The sequence below is a fragment of the Peromyscus leucopus genome, chromosome 18 (genome assembly GCF_004664715.2).
Source record: "Peromyscus leucopus breed LL Stock chromosome 18, UCI_PerLeu_2.1, whole genome shotgun sequence".
In the NCBI taxonomy this organism is placed as follows: domain Eukaryota; kingdom Metazoa; phylum Chordata; class Mammalia; order Rodentia; family Cricetidae; genus Peromyscus; species Peromyscus leucopus.
The window spans coordinates 44,492,919-44,517,686 of NC_051078.1; the positions used below are offsets into that span (position 1 = coordinate 44,492,919).

Genomic DNA, 24,768 nt, shown 5'->3' on the forward strand with positions numbered 1-24,768 from the left:
TGTGTTTCTTATTGAATAAGACAGTTACTTTTACACTTCTTCCTTTTTTCTCCTAGATTTCTCCTCCCATTTATTCTCTCTGCCTGCTAGTCCTGCCTATCCTTTCTTACTAAGCTTTTGTATATTCAGCTCTTTATTAGAACTATCAAATATTTTTAGACAGGCTATAGAAGTATCAAAGCTTCACAGAGTTAAATAAATGCAACATAAAAGAATGCAACAAAACTTGACATTATTGAAACAAAAATTCCACACAATAAACCAATATAGCTCATCTTTAAACCATATGCTACACTAGCCTGGGTTGCCTTTTGAGACCACAAGGTGTTGAGATACCTAAGCTATGAAACATCATCCATGGAGACCTAGCTGCATATAGGGATTTGAAGTAACCAAGGAGTGAGATGTATCAGAAGTTGTAGGGATAGGCACATCTAAGCTCTTTGAAATGGAAGCTCCAAGCATCTGAGACAGAGATATAGGATTTGATATTTATCCTACTATGCTACTGTCTTACCTTGGTCCTGTATTCCCTCAAACATCTTCATTTCTCTCTCTTGGAATGAGAATGGTATTCTATGTCATTGTATATTGGACAGATGTAGCTTTTTTTTTCTCTTTACAAGATGTGATTGTCAAGAGATTTTCTTGAGTGTAAGGAGAGACTTTGGACATTTGAACAGTGTAAGGGCTGTTGCATACAATGAGTATCATTGAAGTGACTAAATACAGTTTCTTCATGGATGACCTTGAGCATTAGTAACCTGGGCCAGAATGTAGTTGATTGAATGAAAAACCTCTTAGATATGATGCTGTATTTGAACATGTATCTGTCATTGGTGGCATTCTTCTAGGCCTTTGTAAAACCTGTAGTAAGAATAGCATTTCTGGATGAAATTCCTCATTGTAGGTGTGATATGAGTCTCTATAGTCTCAACCCATTCCTGTTCTTTGTGTCTACTGTGTTGTGTTTGAAATGAATCAGCCAGCTTCCTTCTTGTTCTGTCATACATTCACCACCATTATAGACTCTATCTCTAAATCACATAAAATACACTAGAAGCAAATGCTATTCATTGCTAAGGCAGTTTGGTAGCCTGCTGTTTTAATTCTTTTGTTTGTTTGTTTTTGAAGACAAGGTTTGTTTGTGTGCCCATGGCTGTCCTGAAAGTCTACCACTATACACCAGGCTGGCCTTGAACTCAGAGATCCCCTTGACTTGGGCTCCAAATTCCTGGGATTAAAGGTGGGCCAGCATTTCTAACTTTTTTGTTTTTATTTTATTGGGTGATGGGCCTGGGATGTAGGTTCTTGTACAAGTCAAGCATATGCTGGTGTACTGAGCTTCATCTATATTTTGAATTTTAAAATTTGGCATAGGTTATCATTCTGTTCCCCAGGATAGCATGTATTCATGACATTAATACTGCCTCAGCCTTCTGAGTCATTGGATTGCAGGTGCATGGCCTTCTTTCTGCCTGTTGTGTTGTTTTACATTTTTCAAATGAATATGAATTTTTTATCTTTATGCATAGATATGCCCCATTTGAGGATACCTGGTCCTCATAGTGATCAAAAGATGCTCTCAGAAACCCTGATTATGGAATAATGGATTGTTGTGATCCCCCATTTACATACTAGCCATTGAGTCCACATATATGCAAGACCTTCAAGAACTTTTTACTACTGAGTGATATCCCCTGTGTAGATTATTTATGATAATCATTTATATTGCTAATATTTTCATCTGTGCTGTGGGATGTTCTGTATGGCAAATGTGTTGCTCTGATTGGTCAATAAATAAAACACTGATTGGCCAGTGACTAGGCAGGAAGTATAGGCGGGACTAACAGAGAGGAGAAAAGAAAGAACATGAAGGCAGAAGTAGTCACTGCCAGCCGCCACCATGACAAGCCACATGTGAAGATGCCAGTAAACCACGAGCCACGTGGCAAGGTATAGCTTTATAGAAATGGATTAATTTAAGCTATAAGAACAGTTAGCAAGAAGCCTGCCACGGCCATATAGTTTGTAAGCAATATAAGTCTCTGTGTTTACTTGGTTGGGTCTGAGCGGCTGTGGGATTGGCTGGTGATAAAGATTTGTCCTGACTATGGGCAAGGCAGGAAAACTATAACTACACATCTGTCCATTTGTAACCGCTTAAAATCCCAGTGCCATTTAGTAAAATTTTATTGTTGTTACAGTTTAAATAAGGGCACTTCAAGTTTCTGGAAGATGAATACAGAAATGGAATGAATGCATAACTCTTCATAGGAACTTCCATAAAATATCATGAGTTCCCAGGAAAGGCACAAAGCTACACAGAGAAACCCTGTCTTGAAAAACCAAAAAAAAAAAAATAATAATAATAATAAAAAAAATAAAAAAAAAATCATGAGTTCTTTCTACCTTTTTCTTTGTTTGACTGATTCTTGAATGGGAGACAGGATCTTAATATGTCCTTCTGACTGTCCTGGAACTGATTGCATAGACTAAGCTATCATTTAACTCAGAGTCAGATATACCTGCTTCTGCCTTCTCAGTGTTGAGGTTAAAGGCCTGAGCTAATACACCCAATTTGTCCATCTTCTTTTTCTTTTTGTAGTTAGTAATTGTTCATACAATTTCTCTCATGTGTACTCTGTACTGGTGATCTGTTAACTTGTCTGTATTTTTGTTGATAGGCATTTTGATGGAAACGTGATAAGATATTTAAAGGGTACAGAAATTACAGAGGTGATCCTCCTATTCAGTTTCATTCGAAGTGACTTAATGGTCATGAAATAAGTGTGAGGAGCACAAGAATATATTGCCAAAGTAGTATACATTCACAATGTTGTCAGTATCATGCTTTCTGTTTTACACAGGTATGGGATATTTTAGAATGCATTGACCTAAGATGATGTGCATGTTGACTTCACTTGGGAAGAGTGGAATTTGCTGGATCATTCCCAGAAGAATCTCTACAAAGATGTGATGTTGGAGACCTACAGCAACCTTACTATAATAGGTAAGACTGAAATTTCTTCACATTTTAACATAAGGGGACAACTGTTCCTTGGTTGTGGATATTCCTCCAATATTTGATTGAAAAATAAGAATGAAGTGAATAAATCAGGCATGCTTCTAAGATTCACTGAAGATAATAACTTAAACTTCACACAGTTTTAAAATATATACCTTTTCTGGTACTATATTTTAGGATACAGTTGGGAAGACTGTAATACTGAAGAACATTATCAAAGTTCTAGAAGACATGTAAGGTAATTTTCTTGTGCAAGCTGATACAAATATGCCTGTCAAGAAATTGTAATATGTCCTAAAAGTTTCAAACTGAAGCAACACTGTAAATAATCACCACTTAAATTGCATTAATAATTATTAAATTCTCACAAACCCATAAACCTCAGTTTCAGGTAGCTGATGCATTTCCAAGGTATTCTTTTAAGAAAAAAGTCAAGCAAAGAGTACGTCAAAAGATACCATCATTAGAATCATAGCACCATGAGTGCTATGCTATAGAACTGTCAGTCTTTTTTTTTGTTTTTGTTTTTGTTTTTTCGAGACAGGGTTTCTCTGTGTAGCTTTGCGCCTTTCCTCTGTCAGTCTTTTTATTTCATAACATTCATATTACAAAAGTTATACACAGTCAAGAGGTGATAAGTATATTTCCAAAGCTTTCTATTAAGCAAATAGTTCATAGTAAAACTAGTGTAACTCATGTGCTTGTTGTGACCGTGCTGTTTAGAGGGGCAGTTAGAGTCAAGAGTCAAGGGGCATTGTTGAAGAGAAACCTTAATTCTTATACCACAAGTCTATGAGGACAGAAAGTCAAACTGAATTCAATGTCAAAATTTTTTATTTGTTATTCTCCCTTTACTAGATATATCATATATCACTCTGGAGACACACTATATGAGCATAGGGATATGGAAGACATACTATATCTCAATCTCAGAAAACTTTGAACATAGTACCCACACTGAATATACGTGTTGAATTTGATTCAAATATGCACATAATTGGTTTTAAAGCTTCATTGTTAATGCATCAATAAACTCAAACTATAGAAAAGTACTATGAGTTCTAGGACAATGTAAATGTAATATAAATGATATATTATACATGTGACAGAACCTTAAGGTCTGATTCATCTTTACAATTGGACCAAATTGCAAAATTAATTTGGGCAGATATAGAGTCAATAGTATACTGAAAGTGGTAAGCTTTTACATGTGCCAATTATCCTTGCAGGCATGAAAGAAGCCAAACTGGAAGGAAACATTCTGTATATACTCAATGTAGTAAAATCTTTGTATATGAGTCCCAGCCTGCCCCAGACTTCCCTTCTGGTCCAGAGGTGAGTACCCGGATCCAACCCGGACCCAATCCCTGGACACCAGCCACTCCGGGAAGACCTGCCCAACTTGATACCAGGTTCTGGCCACCGGACAGCTCCCCTTCTAGCCCCATCGGGAGGGATCCCCTTTTCCAAGCCCCCCGGCAGCCCCTGCAATCTCCGCGCCCTGCCCCCACGCCCATCTGCCCGCGACTCCAGCCACTTCCTGAGACTTAGAGACCGGCCCCCAGCTCCCAGCCTGCCCCAGACTTCCCTTCTGGTCCAGAGGTGAGTACCCAGATCCAACCCGGACCCAATCCCTGGACACCAGCCACTCCGGGAAGACCTGCCCAACTTGGCACCAGGTTCTGGCCACCGGACAGCTCCCCTTCTAGCCCCACCGGGAGGGATCCCCTTTTCCAAGCCCCCCGGCAGCCCCTGCAATCTCCGCGCCCTGCCCCCACGCCCATCTGCCCGCGACTCCAGCCACTTCCTGAGACTTAGAGACCGGCCCCCAGCTCCCAGCCTGCCCCAGACTTCCCTTCTGGTCCAGAGGTGAGTACCCGGATCCAACCCGGACCCAATCCCTGGACACCAGCCACTCCGGGAAGACCTGCCCAACTTGGCACCAGGTTCTGGCCACCGGGCAGCTCCCCTTCTAGCCCCACCGGGAAGGATCCCCTTTTCCAAGCCCCCCGGCAGCCCCTGCAATCTCCGCGCCCTGCCCCCACGCCCATCTGCCCGAGACTCCAGCCACTTCCTGAGACTTAGAGACCGGCCCCCAGCTCCCAGCCTGCCCCAGACTTCCCTTCTGGTCCAGAGGTGAGTACCCAGATCCAACCCGGACCCAATCCCTGGACACCAGCCACTCCGGGAAGACCTGCCCAACGTGGCACCAGGTTCTGGCCACCGGACAGCTCCCCTTCTAGCCCCACCGGGAGGGATCCCCTTTTCCAAGCCCCCCGGCAGCCCCTGCAATCTCCGCGCCCTGCCCCCACGCCCATCTGCCCGCGACTCCAGCCACTTCCTGAGACTTAGAGACCGGCCCCCAGCTCCCAGCCTGCCCCAGACTTCCCTTCTGGTCCAGAGGTGAGTACCCGGATCCAACCCGGACCCAATCCCTGGACACCAGCCACTCCGGGAAGACCTGCCCAACTTGATACCAGGTTCTGGCCACCGGACAGCTCCCCTTCTAGCCCCATCGGGAGGGATCCCCTTTTCCAAGCCCCCCGGCAGCCCCTGCAATCTCCGCGCCCTGCCCCCACGCCCATCTGCCCGCGACTCCAGCCACTTCCTGAGACTTAGAGACCGGCCCCCAGCTCCCAGCCTGCCCCAGACTTCCCTTCTGGTCCAGAGGTGAGTACCCAGATCCAACCCGGACCCAATCCCTGGACACCAGCCACTCCGGGAAGACCTGCCCAACGTGGCACCAGGTTCTGGCCACCGGACAGCTCCCCTTCTAGCCCCACCGGGAGGGATCCCCTTTTCCAAGCCCCCCGGCAGCCCCTGCAATCTCCGCGCCCTGCCCCCACGCCCATCTGCCCGCGACTCCAGCCACTTCCTGAGACTTAGAGACCGGCCCCCAGCTCCCAGCCTGCCCCAGACTTCCCTTCTGGTCCAGAGGTGAGTACCCGGATCCAACCCGGACCCAATCCCTGGACACCAGCCACTCCGGGAAGACCTGCCCAACTTGGCACCAGGTTCTGGCCACCGGGCAGCTCCCCTTCTAGCCCCACCGGGAGGGATCCCCTTTTCCAAGCCCCCGGCAGCCCCTGCAATCTCCGCGCCCTGCCCCCACGCCCATCTGCCCGCGACTCCAGCCACTTCCTGAGACTTAGAGACCGGCCCCCAGCTCCCAGCCTGCCCCAGACTTCCCTTCTGGTCCAGAGGTGAGTACCCGGATCCAACCCGGACCCAATCCCTGGACACCAGCCACTCCGGGAAGACCTGCCCAACTTGGCACCAGGTTCTGGCCACCGGGCAGCTCCCCTTCTAGCCCCACCGGGAAGGATCCCCTTTTCCAAGCCCCCCGGCAGCCCCTGCAATCTCCGCGCCCTGCCCCCACGCCCATCTGCCCGAGACTCCAGCCACTTCCTGAGACTTAGAGACCGGCCCCAGCTCCCAGCCTGCCCCAGACTTCCCTTCTGGTCCAGAGGTGAGTACCCGGATCCAACCCGGACCCAATCCCTGGACACCAGCCACTCCGGAAGACCTGCCCAACTTGGCACCAGGTTCTGGCCACCGGACAGCTCCCCTTCTAGCCCCATCGGGAGGGATCCCCTTTTCCAAGCCCCCCGGCAGCCCCTGCAATCTCCGCGCCCTGCCCCCACGCCCATCTGCCCGCGACTCCAGCCACTTCCTGAGACTTAGAGACCGGCCCCCAGCTCCCAGCCTGCTCCCGATTGCCACTCTGGACCAGAGCCCGCCCCGGACTTCCCTTCTGGACCAGAGAGTAGGATAAGAGAACTCCCTTTTGGACAAAAGAGAGAGTCTTCCTGAATCTGTCAGCTCTTTCTGAAACAAGTACACTGATAAGACAAGGAGATGGGCAGACGTCAAGGCAGAAGTACATACAGCAAAATGAAGAGCAATACAGCATCACCAGAACCTAGCCCGCCTCCAACATCTAGACCTGAACACCAAAAATTGGAAGAAGCAGAAGAAAGTAGCCTTATGAGTAACTTCATGAAGAAGGTAGAGGCTTGTGTAGAGGAAAAGACAAGGAAATTGGAAGAACGCTATAAACAACTAGAGGAAAGAGCAAACAAATTAGAAGAAAACAATAAAGCCCTCCAAGAAAAAAATAAATTCCTGGAAGAAAACATTAAAGTCCTGGAAGAAAACATTAAAGTCCTGGAAGAAAACAATAAAACACTGAAAGAAAATCATGAAAAAGCAATGAAACAAACAAAGGAAACAGGCCAAGAACTGAAAAAGGAAATTGAAAAAATAAAGAAGACACAAACAGAGGGAATGCTGGAAATAGAAACCCTGAGTAAAAGATCAGGAACTTCGGATGCAAGTATAACCAACAGAATGCAAGAGGTGGAAGAGAGGATTTCTGGCATTGAAGATACAGTAGAAGAAATAGTTTCATCAGTCGAAGGAAACACTAAAGCCAACAAAGTCATGAACCAAAATGTCCAAGAAATCTGGGACACCATGAAAAGACCAAACCTACGAATTATAGGGATAGAAGAAGGTGAAGAATACCAACTCAAAGGCACAGAAAATATATTCAACAAAATTATAGAAGAAAACTTTCCCAACTTAAAGAAGGAAATGCCTATGAAGATACAAGAAGCCTATAGAACACCAAACAGACTAGACCCCAAAAAAAGTCCCCTCGACACATAATAATTAAACAACTAAATGTACAGAATAAAGAAAGAATATTAAGAGCAGCCAAGGAAAAAGGCCAAGTGACCTATAAAGGTAAACCCATCAGAATAACACCCGATTTCTCAATGGAGACTTTGAAAGCCAGAAGGACCTGGACAGATGTAATGCAGACACTAAGAAACCATGGATGTCAGCCCAGACTAATATACCCAGCAAAACTTTCAATCATCATAGACGGAAGGAACAAGACATTCGAAGACAAAGCCAGATTTAAACAATACCTATCCACAAACCCAGCCCTACAGAAAGCACTAGAAGGAAAATTCCAACCGAAAGAAGTCAGATACACACTCGAAAACACAGGCAATAGATAAAGCCACAACAGTAAACCCCAAAGAAGGGAAGTACACACACACTACCACCAAAAATGACAGGGATGAACAATCACTGGTCGTTAATATCCCTTAATATCAACGGACTTAATTCACCTATAAAAAGACATAGACTTACAGAATGGATACGAAAGCAGAACCCAACTTTCTGCTGCATACAAGAAACACATCTCAAATTCAAAGACAGACACTACCTAAGAATAAAAGGCTGGGAAAAGACTTTCCAATCAAATGGTCTTAAGAAACAAGCAGGGGTAGCCATACTGATATCCAACAAAATAGACTTCAAACTAAAATCAATCAAAAGAGATAAAGAAGGACATTACATATTCATCACAGGAAAGATCCACCAAGATGAAGTTTCAATTCTGAACATTTATGCCCCAAACACAAGGGCACCCTCATATGTAAAAGAAACATTACTAAAGCTTAAACCACATATAAAACCCCACACATTAATAGTGGGAGATCTCAACACCCCACTTTCACCACTGGACAGATCTCCCAAATCGAAACTTAACAGAGAAATAAAGGACTTAACTGATGTTATGACCCAATTGGACCTAATAGATATCTACAGAACATTCCATCCTAACAAGAAAGAATATACATTCTTCTCAGCACCCCATGGACCTTTCTCTAAAATTGACCACATACTTGGCCACAAAGCATATCTCAACAGATACAAAACAATTAGAATAACCTCCTGTGTTCTATCAGACCACCATGGGTTAAAGTTAGATCTCAACAACAACAAAAACTACAGAAAACCTACTTTCTCATGGAAACTGAATAATGCTCAACTAAATCACCAATGGGTTAAGGAAGAAATAAAGAAAGAAATTAAAGACTTCCTAGAGATCAATGAAAATGAAGACACCACATACCCAAACTTATGGGACACAATGAAAGCAGTGCTAAGAGGGAAATTCATAGCACTAAATGCACACATAAAGAAGTTGGAGAAATCTCACACTAGTGACTTAACAGCACACCTGAAAGCTCTAGAACAAGAAGAAGCAAAGTCTCCCAGGAAGAATAGATGCCAGGAAATTATCAAAGTGAGAGGGGAAATTAATAAATTAGAAACTAAGAGAATAATACAAAAAATTAATGAAACAAAGAGTTGGTTCTTTGAGAAAATCAACAAGATAGACAAGCCCTTATCCAAACTAACCAAAAGACAGAGAGAGAGAATCCAAATCAACAAAATCAGAAATGAAAAGGGGGACATAACAACAGACATTGAGGAAATCCAGAGAATTATAAGGTCATATTTCAAAAACCTCTACTCCACAAAACTGGAAAACCTAAAAGAAATGGACATTTTTCTGGATAAGTACCACATACCTAAGTTAAATCAAGACCAGATAAACTATTTAAATAGCCCAATAACCCCTAAGGAAATAGAAACAGTCATTAAAAGTCTCCCAACCAAAAAAAGCCCAGGACCAGATGGTTTCAGCGCAGAATTCTACCAGATCTTCAAAGAAGAGTTAATACCAATACTCTCTAAATTGTTCCACATAATAGAAACAGAAGGAACATTACCAAACTCCTTTTATGAGGCTACAATTACCCTGATTCCTAAACCAAACAAGGATACAACAAAGAAAGAGAACTACAGACCGATCTCCCTCATGAACATTGATGCAAAAATACTCAATAAAATATTGGCAAACAGACTCCAAGAACACATCAGAACAATTATCCACCATGATCAAGTAGGCTTCATCCCAGGGATGCAAGGGTGGTTCAACATACGAAAGTCCATCAATGTAATACACCATATAAACAAACTCAAAGAAAAAAACCACATGATCATCTCACTAGATGCAGAAAAGGCATTTGACAAAATCCAGCACCCCTTCATGATAAAAGTCTTGGAGCGATCAGGAATACAGGGAACATACCTAAACATAATAAAGGCAATATATAGCAAACCAACAGCCAACATCAAATTAAATGGAGAGAAACTCAAAGCAATTCCACTAAAATCAGGAACGAGGCAAGGCTGTCCACTCTCCCCATACTTATTCAATATAGTACTTGAAGTTCTAGCCAGAGCAATAAGACAACATAAGGAGATTAAGGGGATACAAATTGGAAAGGAAGAAGTCAAGCTTTCCCTATTTGCAGATGACATGATAGTATACTTGAGTGACCCCAAAGATTCCACCCAGGAATTGATAAAGCTTATAAACACCTTCAGCAACATAGCAGGATACAAGATCAACTCAAAAAAATCAGTAGCCTTTCTATATACAATGGACAAAGAAGATGAGAAGGCAATTAGAGATACATCACCCTTTACAATAGCCAAAAATGACATAAAATACCTTGGGGTAACACTAACCAAGCAAGTGAAGGACCTATATGACAAGAACTTTAAGTCCCTGAAAAAAGAAATTGAAGAAGATGTCAGAAAATGGAAAGATCTCCCATGCTCATGGATAGGCAGGGTTAACATAGTAAAAATGGCAATCTTACCAAAAGCAATATACAGATTCAATGCAATCCCCATCAAAATACCAACACAATTCTTCACAGACCTGGAAAGAATAATACTCAACTTCATATGGAAAAACAAAAAACCCAGAATAGCTAAAAGAAACCTGTACAATAAAAACAACTTCTGGAGGCATCACAATCCCTGACTTCAAGCTCTACTATAGAGCTACAGTAATAAAAACAGCTTGGTATTGGCATAAAAACCGACATGTGGACCACTGGAATCGAATTGAAGACCCTGACATTAACCCACACACCTATGGACATATAATTTTTGACAAAGAAGCCAAAAGTGTACAATGGAAAAAAGAAAGCATCTTCAACAAATGGTGCTGGCATAACTGGATATCAACGTGTAGAAGGCTGCAAATAGATCCATATCTGTCACCGTGCACAAAACTTAAGTCCAAGTGGATCAAAGACCTCAACATAAATCCAGCTACTCTAAACCTGCTAGAAGAGAAAGTAGGAAGTAATCTTGAACGCATTGGCATAGGAGATCACTTCCTAAATATAACACCAGTAGCGCAGACACTGAGACAAACAATCAATCAATGGGACCTCCTGAAACTGAGAAGCTTTTGTAGAGCAAAGGATACGGTCAACAAGGCAAAGCGACAGCCTACTGAATGGGAAAAGATCTTCACCAACCCCACAGGTGACAGAGGACTGATATCCAGAATATATAAGGAACTCAAGAAATTAGACATCAAAACGACCAACAGTCCAATTGAGAAATGGGCTTTAGAATTAAACAGAGAATTCTCAACAGAGGAAACCCAAATGGCTGAAAGACATTTAAGGAACTGCTCAACATCCCTAATCATCAGGGAAATGCAAATCAAAACAACTCTGAGATACCACCTTACAACTGTCAGAATGGCTAAGATCAAAAACACTGAAGACACTTTATGCTGGAGAGGTTGTGGAGCTAGAGGAACTCTCCTCCACTGCTGGTGGGAATGCAAGCTTGTACAAGCACTTTGGAAATCAATATGGCGCTTTCTTAGAAAATTGGGAATCAATCTCCCCCAAGATCCAGCTATACCACTTTTGGGCATATACCCAAGAAATGCTCAATCATACCACAAGAGCACTTGCTCAGCTATGTTCATATCAGCATTGTTTGTAATAGCCAAAACCTGGAAACAACCTAGATGCCCTTCAACTGAAGAATGGATAAATAAATTGTGGCACATATACACAATGGAATACTACTCAGCAGAGAAAAACAATGACATCATACGGTTTGCAGACAAATGGATGGATCTAGAAAAAATCATCCTGAGTGAGGTGACCCAGACTCAGAAAGACAAATATGGTATGTACCCACTCATAGGAAGATACTAGATGTGGAACAAGGATGACTGAACTGCTACTCACATCACCAGTGAGGCTACCTGGAAAACGGGACCCCAAAAAAGACATGGAGAAATGGATGAGATCTACATGAACAGCCTGGTCATGAGTGGGAACAATGAAGAGCGACGGTCGAGGGAAAGAGAGTGGGAGATCCTAGCTGGATCAAGAAAAGAGAGGGAGAACAACGAATAGGAGACCATGGTAAATGAAGACCACATGAGAAGGGGAGGAAGCAGAGAGCTAGGGAGGCCCACGGAGATCCACAAAGATACTGCCAGAAAAGACTGCTGGCAATGGACGAGAGACGGCAGGAACTGACCTACTCCGGTGATGGGATGGCCAGACACCCTGTTAGTTGTGCCATAAACCCCATCCAAGGAAGGTCTGAGGAATCTGGATGCAGACATCCATGGCTGGGCCCCTGGTGGAGCACTGGGAGTCTAATTAGTGAGAAAGAAGAGGGTTTATATGAGCGAGAATTGTTGAAGCCAGGGTTGGATAAAGCACAGGGACAAATAGCCAAACGAATGGAAGCACAGGATCTATGAACCAAAGGCTGAGGGGCCCCCAACTGGATCAGGCCCCCTGAATGGGTGAGACAGTCATTTGGCTTGATCTGTTTGGGAGGCAGCTGTGTGTCGGTGCCGGGTCCTGGGCTTGTTGCATGAGTTGACTGTTTGAATCCTGGGACATATGCAGGGACACTTGGCTCGGTCTGGGAGGGGGGGACTGGTCCTGGCTGGACTGAGTCTACCAGGTCGATCCCGGTCCTCGGGGGAGACCTTGATCTGGAGGAGGTGGGAATGGGGGTGGGATGGGGGGAGGGGGAGGGGGGCGAGAATGGGAGAACAGGGGAATCTGTGGCTATTATGTTGAACTAAATGATGTTGTAAAATAAATTTACTTAAAAAAAAAAAAAGAAAGAAAAACAGGGAAGAAACAAACAACCAAACAAAATCCGATGTTCATGAAGTTCCCTAAATCCAAGTGTGCTGACATCACTTTAGCTGTTTGAAATAGAAGAAAGCAGAAGTATTTATAACACAGATCAACTACCATTAAAAACCAGGCCATTTTTCCCCACAGGACCCAAGCTGTTAAATATGTACCAGAGAGCAGTGTTTACCTCTTGCACTGTTTTTAGGCCTCAATGTAATTCCTTAGGAAAGTTTCCCACTGTGAGCCCATTATTTTTCTTTCTGATTCTGTTTTGTTCTTTGTAGGTCTGATATTTGGTGATTGTGCAGTTATTTACTTAGCTTTTAATTATTTCTTTCATTTTTCAAGATCATAATATAATTATACAATTTCCACCTGCTCTTTCCTCCCTCTAAAGCCTTCCATATATCCCTCATGTAGTTTTTCAAATTCATGGCTTTTTTCATTAATACATGTATGTGTATATTCCTAAATAAAAACTTCTTAATCTGTAAAAAAAAAAAAAAAAAAAAAAAAATCTTTGCATATGAGAGTCATTTTCAAAGGCATGAAAGAACACATACTGGAAATAAACCATATGAATGCAATCAATGTGGTAATTCCTTTAACCAACAAAGTCTTCTTCAAATGCATAAAAGAACACATCCTCGAGAAAAACCCTATGAATGCAATCAATGTGGTATAGCCTTTGCCTATCACAGTATACTTCAAATACATAAAAGAATGCATACTGGAGAGAAACCATATGAATGATCAGTGTGGTAAAACCCTTGCTTGTCAAAGGAGTCTTCAAAAGCATAAAAGGACACATACTGGAGAGAAACCCTATGTATGTAATCAGTGTGGTAAAGCCTTTGCATGTCAAAGGAATCTTCAAAAGCATAAAAGAACACATACTGGAGAGAAACCCTATGTATGTAATCAGTGTGGTAAAGCCTTTACAAAACACAGTAATCTTCAAATGCTTAAAAGGACACATACTGGAGAGAAACCCTGTGTTTGTAATCAGTGTGGTAAAGCCTTTGCATGTCATAGTAATCTTCAAATGCATAAAAGAACACATGCTGGAGAGAAACCCTATGAGTGTAATCAGTGTGGTAAAGCCTTTTTATGTCACAGAGATCTTCAAAGGCATGAAAGAATACATACTGGAGAGAAACCCTATGAATGTAATCAGTGTGGTAAAGCCTTTGTATGTCAAAGTAATCTTCAAATACATAAAAGAACACATACTGGAGAGAAACCCTATGTATGTAATCAGTGTGGTAAAGCCTATGCATGTCAAAAAAGTCTTAAAATGCATAAACGAACACATACTGGAGCAAAACCCTATGTATGTAGTCAGTGTGATAAAGCCTTTGCACAACACAATTATCTTCAAATTTATAGAAGAACACATACTGGAGAGAAACCCTATGAATGTAATCAGTGTGGCAAAGTTTTTGCACGTCACAGTGCTCTTCAAAGGCATGAAAGAATACATACTGGAGAGAAACTCTATGAATGTACTCAGTGTGGTAAAGCCTTTGCAGATCATAGTAATCTTCAAAAGCATAAAAGAAGGCATACTGGAGAGAAACCCTATTAATGTAATCAGTGTGGTAAAGCCTTTGCTTATCACAGTCATCTTCAAAGGCATAATCAAACACATACTGGACAGAAAAACCTATGAATGTAATCAGTGTGGTATAGCCTTTGTATGTATTATAATCTTCAAAATAATGAGAAAAATCATACTGCAGAAAAACCATATAAATATAGTCAGTATGATAAAGTTGTACACATTATACAAGAGTAAAATTTGTTTGTGTGCAATCAATCTGTTAAAGTCTTTCTATATTACAGTAGTCATTGAGTGTCTGAAATAATACTTAGGGCATCTTATTAGAAGTACTTGTCAAGATCATTAGCCAACATCTTATAATCAGTTTCAGAAAAGTATGTATTCTGTAGAAAATTATTTGACAGTGTCAACAAACTGTTCAAGCTTTGAGTTTTTCATTTTTATGTTGTTTGTACCAGCAAACTTATGGGAAAAAAACGAATTCATAAATTTTGAAGGCTTTTGCATAAGGTAAAAGTACCTGATGCAGAAACATACTCTGACCCTGAAAATAGACCCAGTAAAAAACACACCCCTTGGCCCTGAAATGAGTAGAGAAAGCACACCCTGACCCTGAAACCAGTCAAAGAAACACAATATGTTTTTGAATTTAGAAGTAGTTATAGAAACACCCTGCTGCTGAAACCAGACACAAAATATTAAAAGGGGCCAGTGAAAGAAACACACTTTGGATCTGAAACCAGAGCCAAAGAAGCACATTCTAACCTTGACCAACTGAGCACAAAACCAACCAATCCTGAGCCTGAAACCAACAAATTCCTGAACATGAAATCCAGGCAGTCTTTGAGTTCTTAAATATCTGTGCCTATTCATGTGGTAGCTGCCTTTTTCCACACTGAAAGAGGCAGCCATTCTCCTGGATTCCTTCCTCCCAAATAAATCGCTTGCATGTGTTTTAAGTGGAGATCTTTCTTGGAAACAGATCAGAAACTCACTATTGGGTTGGATCAAGAAACAATGGTCATCTCTGCTGGCAAACTCCCTTGAAGAAGTGGAGCAGAACTAACAAGTTTTCATCAGCAACTGCTACATGTCCGCAGCAATTTCCTCTTATTTGAGTGAAACATAGAAGTAACAATTTGGGCTGGAGAAGTAATGGACATCTTTGCTTGAAACACCCTAGTAGAGCAGAGCAGATTAATATTTGACAGATCTGCTTAGAAACATCATCAGGGGTGTGGAGTGGAACAGTAATCGACATCTCTCCTGGGAAACTCTCTTAGAATAGTGGCATAAAGACCAGTTGTAAGGGCTCCTTTTTTGAGAGGATCATAATTATGACATTCTGTCAGGAGACAATTCCCCACTGAAATACAGCTCCAGGTATAGCCTGACTTCCCAATAGTCAGGGTACCTTTTGCCTCTCAGCAGTAGGTATAGAGGATATCTTCCCTTCACAGCTAAAGGTGTAGCCTAACTTCCAATCGTCAGTGTTTCCTTCTCTTCAGAACTGTAGGTATCTAGGATACCTTCCTTTCACAGCTCTGATTTTTCATAGGCAGATTACCATTCCCTACAAAGCTGTAACACTTACAGTATAAATTTACATGATAATGAAACCCTTTTAGATTTTGTACTTCCCTTAAGTTGTATAAAATTATTATTTCAGGTGTAAAACTTTATGGATTTGTCTTAGTTTCTTTTCTGTTGTTGTCATATAATGTCTATGTCAACTAATAAAGGAGTTCAATTTGGATCTTTGTCACAGAGGGATACAGGACCACCATGAAAATGGCTTGGCAACAAGTGTTCAGAAATGGCAGCTAAAGCATGAAGTTAAGAACTCACACCCTTAACCTGCAGTATGAAGCAGAGAGGGAGAACTGCAAGTGGTGTGAATATAATTTCCTAAAGCCTACCCTCAGTGGTATATTTCCTTCAGCAGGGAAGCATTTTCTAAATATTTCCAAATGATACCACCAACTTAGAGGACTGATTTTTCTGACTTTATGCCTATGTACTTATTTTCTGTTACATGATCCAATCCATGATGAAGAAAAGCTCTGCAAGCCTTTAGATGCCTTACCACCTGCTATAGGAGTTCATGCTTACAGGAGAAAAACCTTCCTGTAAAATTGTTTGTTTCAAGAATTGTTGTACTTGTAATTATGTGATATCACTATGTGTTTGTGTTATGTGTGATTGTGCATTCTGGTTCCTGAGAATGTTAGACCCTTGGATCTTGTAGCAGGAATTATATGAAGTTGTCACAAATCAGGCCTTGGTACTGGGAATGAAGATTTCTTAACTGCCCACCCATGTGCTGCACTCTAGTGCTGTAAATATTTTAAAGCCTATTTATCTCATTTTGAAATAAGGACATGGATCCAAAGCATACAAGAGAAAAACCCTATTCATGTAAAAGATTTGGTAAAGACTTTAGACATCACATAAATCATGATTCATTTATTTTCCATCATAACCTGGAAAGAAGTAAATTGCTTTCCATGTTCACTCAAAACTGATGGTGGGGATCACTGCATTGTGATTTCTATTTTGAAACATTTGAGGTAGATAGTAAAGTATGCTATATGCTTGGCGAGTTATTTAGTGAAGTTTATTTTATGGTCTTTATATTCCTTCTGTGGCTTTTGTTCATCTTCCATTGTGCTTTTACTTAGTGATAGGTATTTTTCTGCTGTAATGTATAAAATGGTATCATCATCTAACCTCCATTATTTATTTAAATATCAAGCAATGTGTAATTATACTTTTAAAGTAAGGGCATCTGTGAAAAGGTGGTGAGTTATTCCTGTTTTTTATTTTATTTTATTATTATTTTTTTTTACAAATTTCCATGACATTTTGTTGTTTTTTATTCAGTCTGGCTTGGATGTCAGTAATGATTCAGGAATGTATTTGAACTCATGATCCTCATGTGTCCACCTCTTGAGTACAAGTCTGAGGGTAAATGATGTACTTCCAATGTATGCTCCTTTCTCACACAATTTAACAATGTTTATATTAAAATGCCTAGTAGAAGAGAATATAAGAAACATTAAGTGCTTCATTAGTGGAAACCATTAAGGGCCCAGCCAGTAATAGTGTGTTTTCCAGGTTCTCCAGAAGAGATGATATGAATGTCAACAATAATCTGAGGGAAAAGAATATAAGCACACCGAGCTCTCTCATCCATCCATTTTATTTCTCTGTGTCAAAATTCTGTCAGTCCTCTGGCATACCAGTCTACAATTTCACAGTCACTCTTTTACAATACAATTTGAAATCTTTCAAGGTTCCCACAAGAGTAGTGATAGGCAGCTTCATTTGTAACCTAAAAGGAGAGTAAATAAAGGAGGTGGGGTAAGATAAGTCCTGGAATAAGTCAGAAATGGAATTTTTATGAGGACCCTGTGAAAACCTGCTATGAGAAGTCTTTCTGTATGCTGTGAATATATGTTGTTCTGATTGGTTCATTAATAAAGCTGTATTGGCTCCTATGGCAAGGCAGCTTAGAGGCAGGCAGAAAATGCAAGCAGATAGACACCAAAAAAGGTAAAAGGGAAGAGACACTGCTAGCTGCCACCAGGAGAGGCAAGATCTAAAAGCCACATAGCAAAGTATAGATTCATAGCAATGGATTAATTTAAGATGTAGAGCTAGCTAGTGAAAAGTCTGAGCCATTAGGCCATTGGTTCAAAAATAATATGAGCCTCTGTGTGTTTATTTGGGACCAAGTGGCTGCAGGATGTGGGTGGGAGAGATTAGTCCTGACTGCAGATCCCAGGCAGGACACCAAATAACTTCCAGGTACAAAAACCAGGTAATAAGTACCTCAGTGTGAAGTCATATAACAAACATCTCTTTTTGTGTCTTTGAATCTCACTTCAGTTGTTAATATTCTGGGTACCCTTCCGTCTGTGGAACAATCACTACACCTCACATTGTATAATGGGCTGTATAAGCTAGCTAGCTGCATTGTGTTCAGGAGGAGGAAAAGAAAGTGACTACAGAGGGCAGAAAGATAGTAGGGTCTGCTATTGGAGTCAGGGGCAGGTGCTATTGAAATGGTAGTCTCTGCTGGTTTAGAAAAGGTCTGGGTTTGGGGTGGAAGGCAGGATCAGGAACCAAATGGGCTGTGCCTTTAACCAAAGTGTAACCCTCCCTATGGGAGATACTCATGTAACTCAGGCCTCAGTAGCCAGTCAGGCCCTACAGGTGACCTGTCAGTCAGAAATTGTATGGGGGTCTTTCTGGCCACGAGCGTCATGCTTGGCTTCCAAGAGAATCTGGCACCACTGCTTTTGTGTGCTGTACTGTGAGTGCTGGTGCAGGTAGCTGAGCAGAAAGCAGGATCAAGGTGGAAAACTGACATGATGAGTGAGGGGCTGCTGTCCCCAGACTGGGAGAAGTGGTCAGTTGAGTCATGGTAGCCAGTGTAATGGGTCCTCCTCTGACTAGGTGGGAGTCAGTGTCCTGATGCACAGTTTAGTACGTTCCTACCTGGTCCTGTATGGTGCAGCATGGTCCTGCTCATCCTGCATTCTCCAGAATGACTCTGCATGTGCATGCATAGTCTTTGCAATTATTGGGGCTGACTGACAGCCTCTGTGTAATTTCACTCCACTGGCTGCATCTATATAAAGCATTGGGCCTGGGACTGTACTTTGAAATATCCTCACTGTGAAATGCTGGCACCCTTAGTGCATGTGTTCTTGCTATGGAACACAGATTTGCCAAACACAGAGAGGCTTGGTTGCTGAGTATCTTCCAGAAGTACTACACTTTGAGCTTTGCACATTATGGTCTTGGATCCATAATTCTGTGTAATATTTTCTATGTAGAGTAGCACTCCACTGCTAAACTATGATGTAGAAGAATAGAACTGTTGTAATAGAATAGATGGTATGAAGGCTTACTGTTGGTTAAATGGCGTGCTGCTCATGGCTGGCTGCCACCTGTGGCAGCCATGCTGGTGGAGGAGAGTGCTGATTGGAAGAATCACAAGCCATGTTACCTTTTTAGAGCTTTATTGGGAGAGAGGGCAGGGAGAGAGAGGGAGGGAGGGGGAGAGAGAGAGAGAGGGAGGGAGGGAGGGAGGACAGACAGAGGGAGAGAGCAGAAAGAGAAGGGGGGCGTACACAGGGCCCATCCGCTTTTTCGGCTGGGATGCCATCTCAGGATGGTGATGTAATTAAGGACAGAATTCTTACATCCCAGAGTTTTGCTTATTATAAAAAAAAAGCAGGTAGATGGGAATAGGGGCATCGTTCCTCTCAAAAATTGCTTCCAGCTGAATTTTGGACATCGGTTGGCTCTTGGGTGAATGGAGAAAGGGAGTCTTCTGAGGTAGACAGGTATTGTTGGATGCTGTCTGTCATCCATTTGCTCTGGAGATATGTATCCCCCTTGGCTGTAGCGGGGAACTTTCTGTTTGACAAGATGCTGGTGACACACACACACAAAAACTTAGAGAGAAAAGAATCATTATTATTTTATGTTGGTAGATCCAGCATGTCCAGATGAATTTTGAAACATGTTAAGTTTTATCAGAGACAGACTATTTTAAAGCACCTGTTTCCTTTATTAGTTTGGCATCCAGGAGACACGTGATCAATTGTTGAAAGCATCTCACAGTAGTAGATGTTTATATTAAAGTCTTTTTATAGCACCCAGACACTTTTAGTTCTGGGGGTGTAAATACCTCTAGCTGTTACAGTTTCTTACTTGATGATCTCTGGACTCCTGTTCTGTGGTGGTCCTGTATCATTGGCTGAACAGTGAGTTAGAGCAGGGAACTGGGAAGAGAAAAGCTTGTGATGTATGAGAATTTATTTTTTTGGAATTAGGGACAAGACAAAGATCAGGGCCCTGTCTGTATGCACATGAGAAACACAGGCAGTGGATCTGGAGTGAAGCAATGAGCTCTTATTTTATGTGGAAATCTTTTTTTATTAAGTAACTCTGAAAGTGCAATTAAATCTGGTGAGGTGGTAAGGCTGTCCTCTGTAACTGACAATAAAGGGGAAGTGGCATCCCCAAACTCCCAGGACTGAGTCAGTGGCTCTGGTGTCCAGAAGGAGATCGCTCCCCTGCTGCGCTCTGTGTTCTCTGCCATGTCTGTAGCCAAACCTAGGTCTGCTGGAAGTCTTATCTTGAAGTACTCATGCATCTTGGCACCTGGGGGCAGTCAGATGACTCTTTGTCTTTCTGTAAGGGATGGCTGCATCCCAAATACCACAAAGATAAATAGTATGCTAACCCTGCTTGGTAGAGATTATTATGATAACATGTAAATGTTTGTTCCCCAGGATTAACCAGCAACATTCCTATAACAAAGGAGATAACCCTGATTTATAACCAGCAGAAATGACCATACTTCCATTCAAAAACCATCCCCTAAATGCTACTCAAGGCACCATTACAGGGCCATACCCAACATTACATCCTAGTGTGCCATAAAGGTATATTAATTCTAGAACAGAGACATCTGTCTATTTGAAAAGTCATTTTGAGTCAAGGTCTTTTATGTTGCTTGATGTGGACTTGAAACTTTCTGTGTCCCCACAAGGCATTGCCCTTGATATCCTTCTGACTAACCACCCTGAATTCTTGGATTACACTTCTGTAGCACCACAGAGTTCTATAATTACCGATTTGAGTCCCATAGTGAACTGTCCATTGCAGAAAAGGAAGTGATTTGAATGTGGAGCATAGCTTCTCCCTTCAGACCAGAAGAGGAAGAACATTGGGAGTGGACTGCAGGCAGGAGGCATGGCCTATTGACAGGAGCTTGGCCTGCAGACAGGGTGGGACCTGTAGACAGGACATGGGGCCACCTGTGTTCTTCCTTCTTTCCCCTCTGCCTGAGATGGCAGGAGCTGTAGACAAGAGGCAGGGCCAATGTGACCTTCCTCTTCCCTCTGCCTGTGAGGGTGGGGCCTGTAGACAGGGGGCAGGACCACCTGTGTCCTTCCTCCTTGCCCCTCTGCCTGTGTGCACTGCAGGCTGAAGCAGACTAGACAAAAGCTAGATTATGACTGAAATTGAAGGCAGTGAGCCACAGGGGCCTCCATTACAAAGAAGGACTGATGAGGTAGAGTGAGTGACTTTCTCTGTAATTTTCCTGCATGTATTAATTCTTTCCATGTGAATGAAGACAGATAGAATTGGCTTGTGCACAGTTGGGGAGGATAGCTTGAAATACTAAGTCTTCAATTTCCTATTAGCAAACTCTCCTATGCAGATATGTGCAATCATGTTTGACACAGTTAAGTCAGTAGAGAGGTTAGAGACACAGGCCTTTGGCTATAACTCCATGTGTCAGCTTACAGCACTCAGTGACTAACATTTTACATGAGACAAAGTCATACAGCCTCTTATTAAGGGTATTCTCTCTACCATGGTGGTGCCTACTCCATGTCAAAATCAGTATACCTAAGTATTCTTCCAATTATTTTTTATCATTTTAAAACATCCATTATTGGTATCATTTTTTAAAAGATTTATTTATTTATTATGTATGCAGTGTTCTGTTTGCATGTATCCCTGCAGGCCAGAATAGGGAGCCAGATCTCATTACAGATGGATGTGAGCCACCATATGGGTGCTGGGAATTGAACTCAGGACCTCTGGAAGAACAGCCAGTGTTCTTAACCTCTGAGCCATCTCTCCAGCCCTATTGGTATCATTTTTAAAATTCATTTTAAGTACATTACTGCTAGTTTGTTTTCTATTTTCAATGTTTCACTGTTTAAGAATTTCATTCCATTTTAAGTGTTCTTTATTTATTTATATCAGTTTAGAACAGTGTTTCTCAATTGGGGGTCATGGCACCCTTTGGGGGATCAAATGATGTTAGCAACAGACAGGCCTAAGACCATCAGAATGCAGATCTATGTATGTTATAATTCATACCAGTAGCAAAAAATATAGTTATAAAATGGCTCTGAAAGTAATTTTATAATTTGGTGGGGGTCACTGCATCATGAGGAACTGTATTCTAAGGTCACAGCATTAGGATGGTTGAGAACCACTGGTTTAGATCAATATTTCTTGCAGCTCTGGCTTGCCTTATACTATAAAATTGAGAATTGCTTTGAACACCAAATCTTGCCTCTACTGCCCAGTGATGGAAAGACTGTCCTGAAACTCCTTCCAGATAGAAAAAATAGACCAGTGAATGAGTATCCTCCAACTTATCTAGATTTTATTGTGAATTTATAGGGGAAGTGGGATCTGTGTAAGAATTGAGTTCACTAGCCAACTCTAAAGCAGATGTAGTCACAGGAGAGAAATTGAAGGGCAAGAAAGAGACTGAAAGCTTTCTTGCTGTGACAAGAATTGATAATAGAAATGAGTAATGTGGTGATCAATTATAGATGATCAAGAAATATGACTGGCCAGTTCTTGGGTCCCCAGACAAGACAATTAAGAATATAGGTAAAACACTGAATATAGATAAAGAAATGTATGTTAAATCAAATTATTGTAGTCATACCAATTCAAACTAAATAGAACTGGATAAAATTGTGTGGCCCTCTCTAATATATGACTGTGTTTTCCACATTTACGATGTATACGGTTATGCCCCAAATCATTGTCTCCAGGCCATTTCTATTTTCTCCATCCTCTAAGAAACTGAGTAAGGTAGAATTAAAAAGGAATTGGCTGATTTCTTGGACAAAGTATTGATTCTGTTGAGAGTTTTTTACTGATGACTCATTCAGGTCTACAGTGAAAAAGAAACAAGTGGTGCAGAAACAAATGAAAAGTCAGTGTCCACATCCCTTTATTTCTTATTTTAAAAATTTACTCTTTTTTTATACAATACATAGAGAAAAACAGCATGATGTAGTTTCAAATGACAGTCCTGTGGTGAATCAGAGGCAAAAACAATAACAAGATATTTATTTATTTATTTAACGTTATTAAAGGGAAAGCCCTTCTCATCATGTGAAGCCTAGTATGGCACTCTAGGGAAAGTGTAGGCATCTACACTTTCAATTTATGGAAGGAATAGGTGACTGATTCCAATGTGAAGAATCAACTTCATACAGAACCTGCTGTAACTCTGGTCTAAATAAGCATGGCAGCATCCATCACAACTTAGAAGCCAAATTTGGGGGGATAACCCATGTGGAACTGGTTCTGGAAACAATAATGATGGAAAACCTTTAGGTCATAGATTCTTCCTCTGTGGTTTCAATTCATAACTGCTGTATCCACCTGTGTTTGGTAAAGTCAGAAACCCAGTGAGGAGGCTGTGAGGGTTCATTGCATGAAGCTGTGAAGATGAAGCCAATGCTGTGTCTTGAGATGATAGGATGTTGCAATACCCAAGTGTACCTGAAGTTTTTCTGATCCTGTCAAGTCCTGAGTCACTCAGACTCAAGTAAACACACAGAGGCTTATATTAATTAAACTGCTCAGCCATTAGTTCAGGCTAACTATTGACTAGCTCTTACACTTATATTAACCCATAATTCTTAATTATGTTTAGCCATGTGACTTGATACCTTTCCAAGTTCTGCCTTCACATCTTGCTTCTGCTGTGTCTGGCTGGTGACCCTTGACTCAGCCTTCCTGTTCCCAGAACTCTCCTCTCTCCTTGTTCCACCTATACTTCCTGCCTGGCTACTTGAAATCAGCACTTTATTTATTAACTAATCAGAGCAACACATTCAAAGCATATAGAGGGATATCCACAGCACCCAAGTTATGAGACATCTGCCATGGAGAGCTACATACAGAGAGTGGAAGTAGCAAAGGAGAGACATGTATGAAAATTTTCAGAGATATAGTTATCTAAGCCCATTGAGAATGAAGACCAATCTGTCTTTTGTTTGCCCTGCTGAGATTTAGTCTTGCTTTGGTCCAATCTTGTCATACCGTGCCCACACCTCTTTCTTTCCTTTTTTTAAAAAAAATATTCTCTCATATAATACATCTCAACTGCAGTTTCCTTGAGATGCTCCAGATGTCTGGCCTTCAGAACAGCACTCTGGGCTCAAAAAGAAATCTACAGTATTGTGAAGCTATGACTATTCTATCTGAGGGTTATTAGGGAAAATAAGAACACTCACATACTTTTGATGGTTTCTTTTCTTTATTCTCTCATGTTGTTCTCATCATGCTGTTCTCTCTCATTGCTCTGTTCTATCATGTCTTTTTACAGTTTATATATTCCTACAAACTCTTTCAGGCAATAAAAGTCACAAAAAGTTGTGTTCATAGATAAAACATGACTAAAAACAGAGACATACTGACATCTCTCATGCAATATATTTATGTTGCCTCTCATGACCAAGGAAGGG

The 24,768-nt window shown here is 41.5% G+C and overlaps 1 protein-coding gene across 1 annotated transcript; it reads left to right on the forward strand.

The window, feature by feature from the left end:
• The first annotated feature begins 2,899 nt into the window (after positions 1-2,899).
• On the forward strand, positions 2,900-14,476 carry LOC114703018 (zinc finger protein 431-like). Its single transcript, XM_037196877.1, has 5 exons — positions 2,900-3,013; positions 3,206-3,266; positions 4,258-4,332; positions 13,422-13,588; positions 13,740-14,476. Exons 1-5 carry the CDS (start codon positions 2,980-2,982, stop codon positions 14,474-14,476), a joined length of 1,074 nt encoding a protein of 357 aa, XP_037052772.1. The 5' UTR covers positions 2,900-2,979.
• Positions 14,477-24,768: the final 10,292 nt, after the last annotated feature.

Coding starts and splice junctions, on each gene's coding strand:
- LOC114703018 (XM_037196877.1), top strand. CDS start 2,980: ATGTTGGAGACCTACAGCAACCTTACTATAATAG. Junction 3,014..3,205: donor CAGCAACCTTACTATAATAG/GTAAGACTGAAA, acceptor ACTATATTTTAG/GATACAGTTGGGAAGACTGT. Junction 4,333..13,421: donor ATCTTTGTATATGAGTCCCA/GCCTGCCCCAGA, acceptor TGCATATGAGAG/TCATTTTCAAAGGCATGAAA.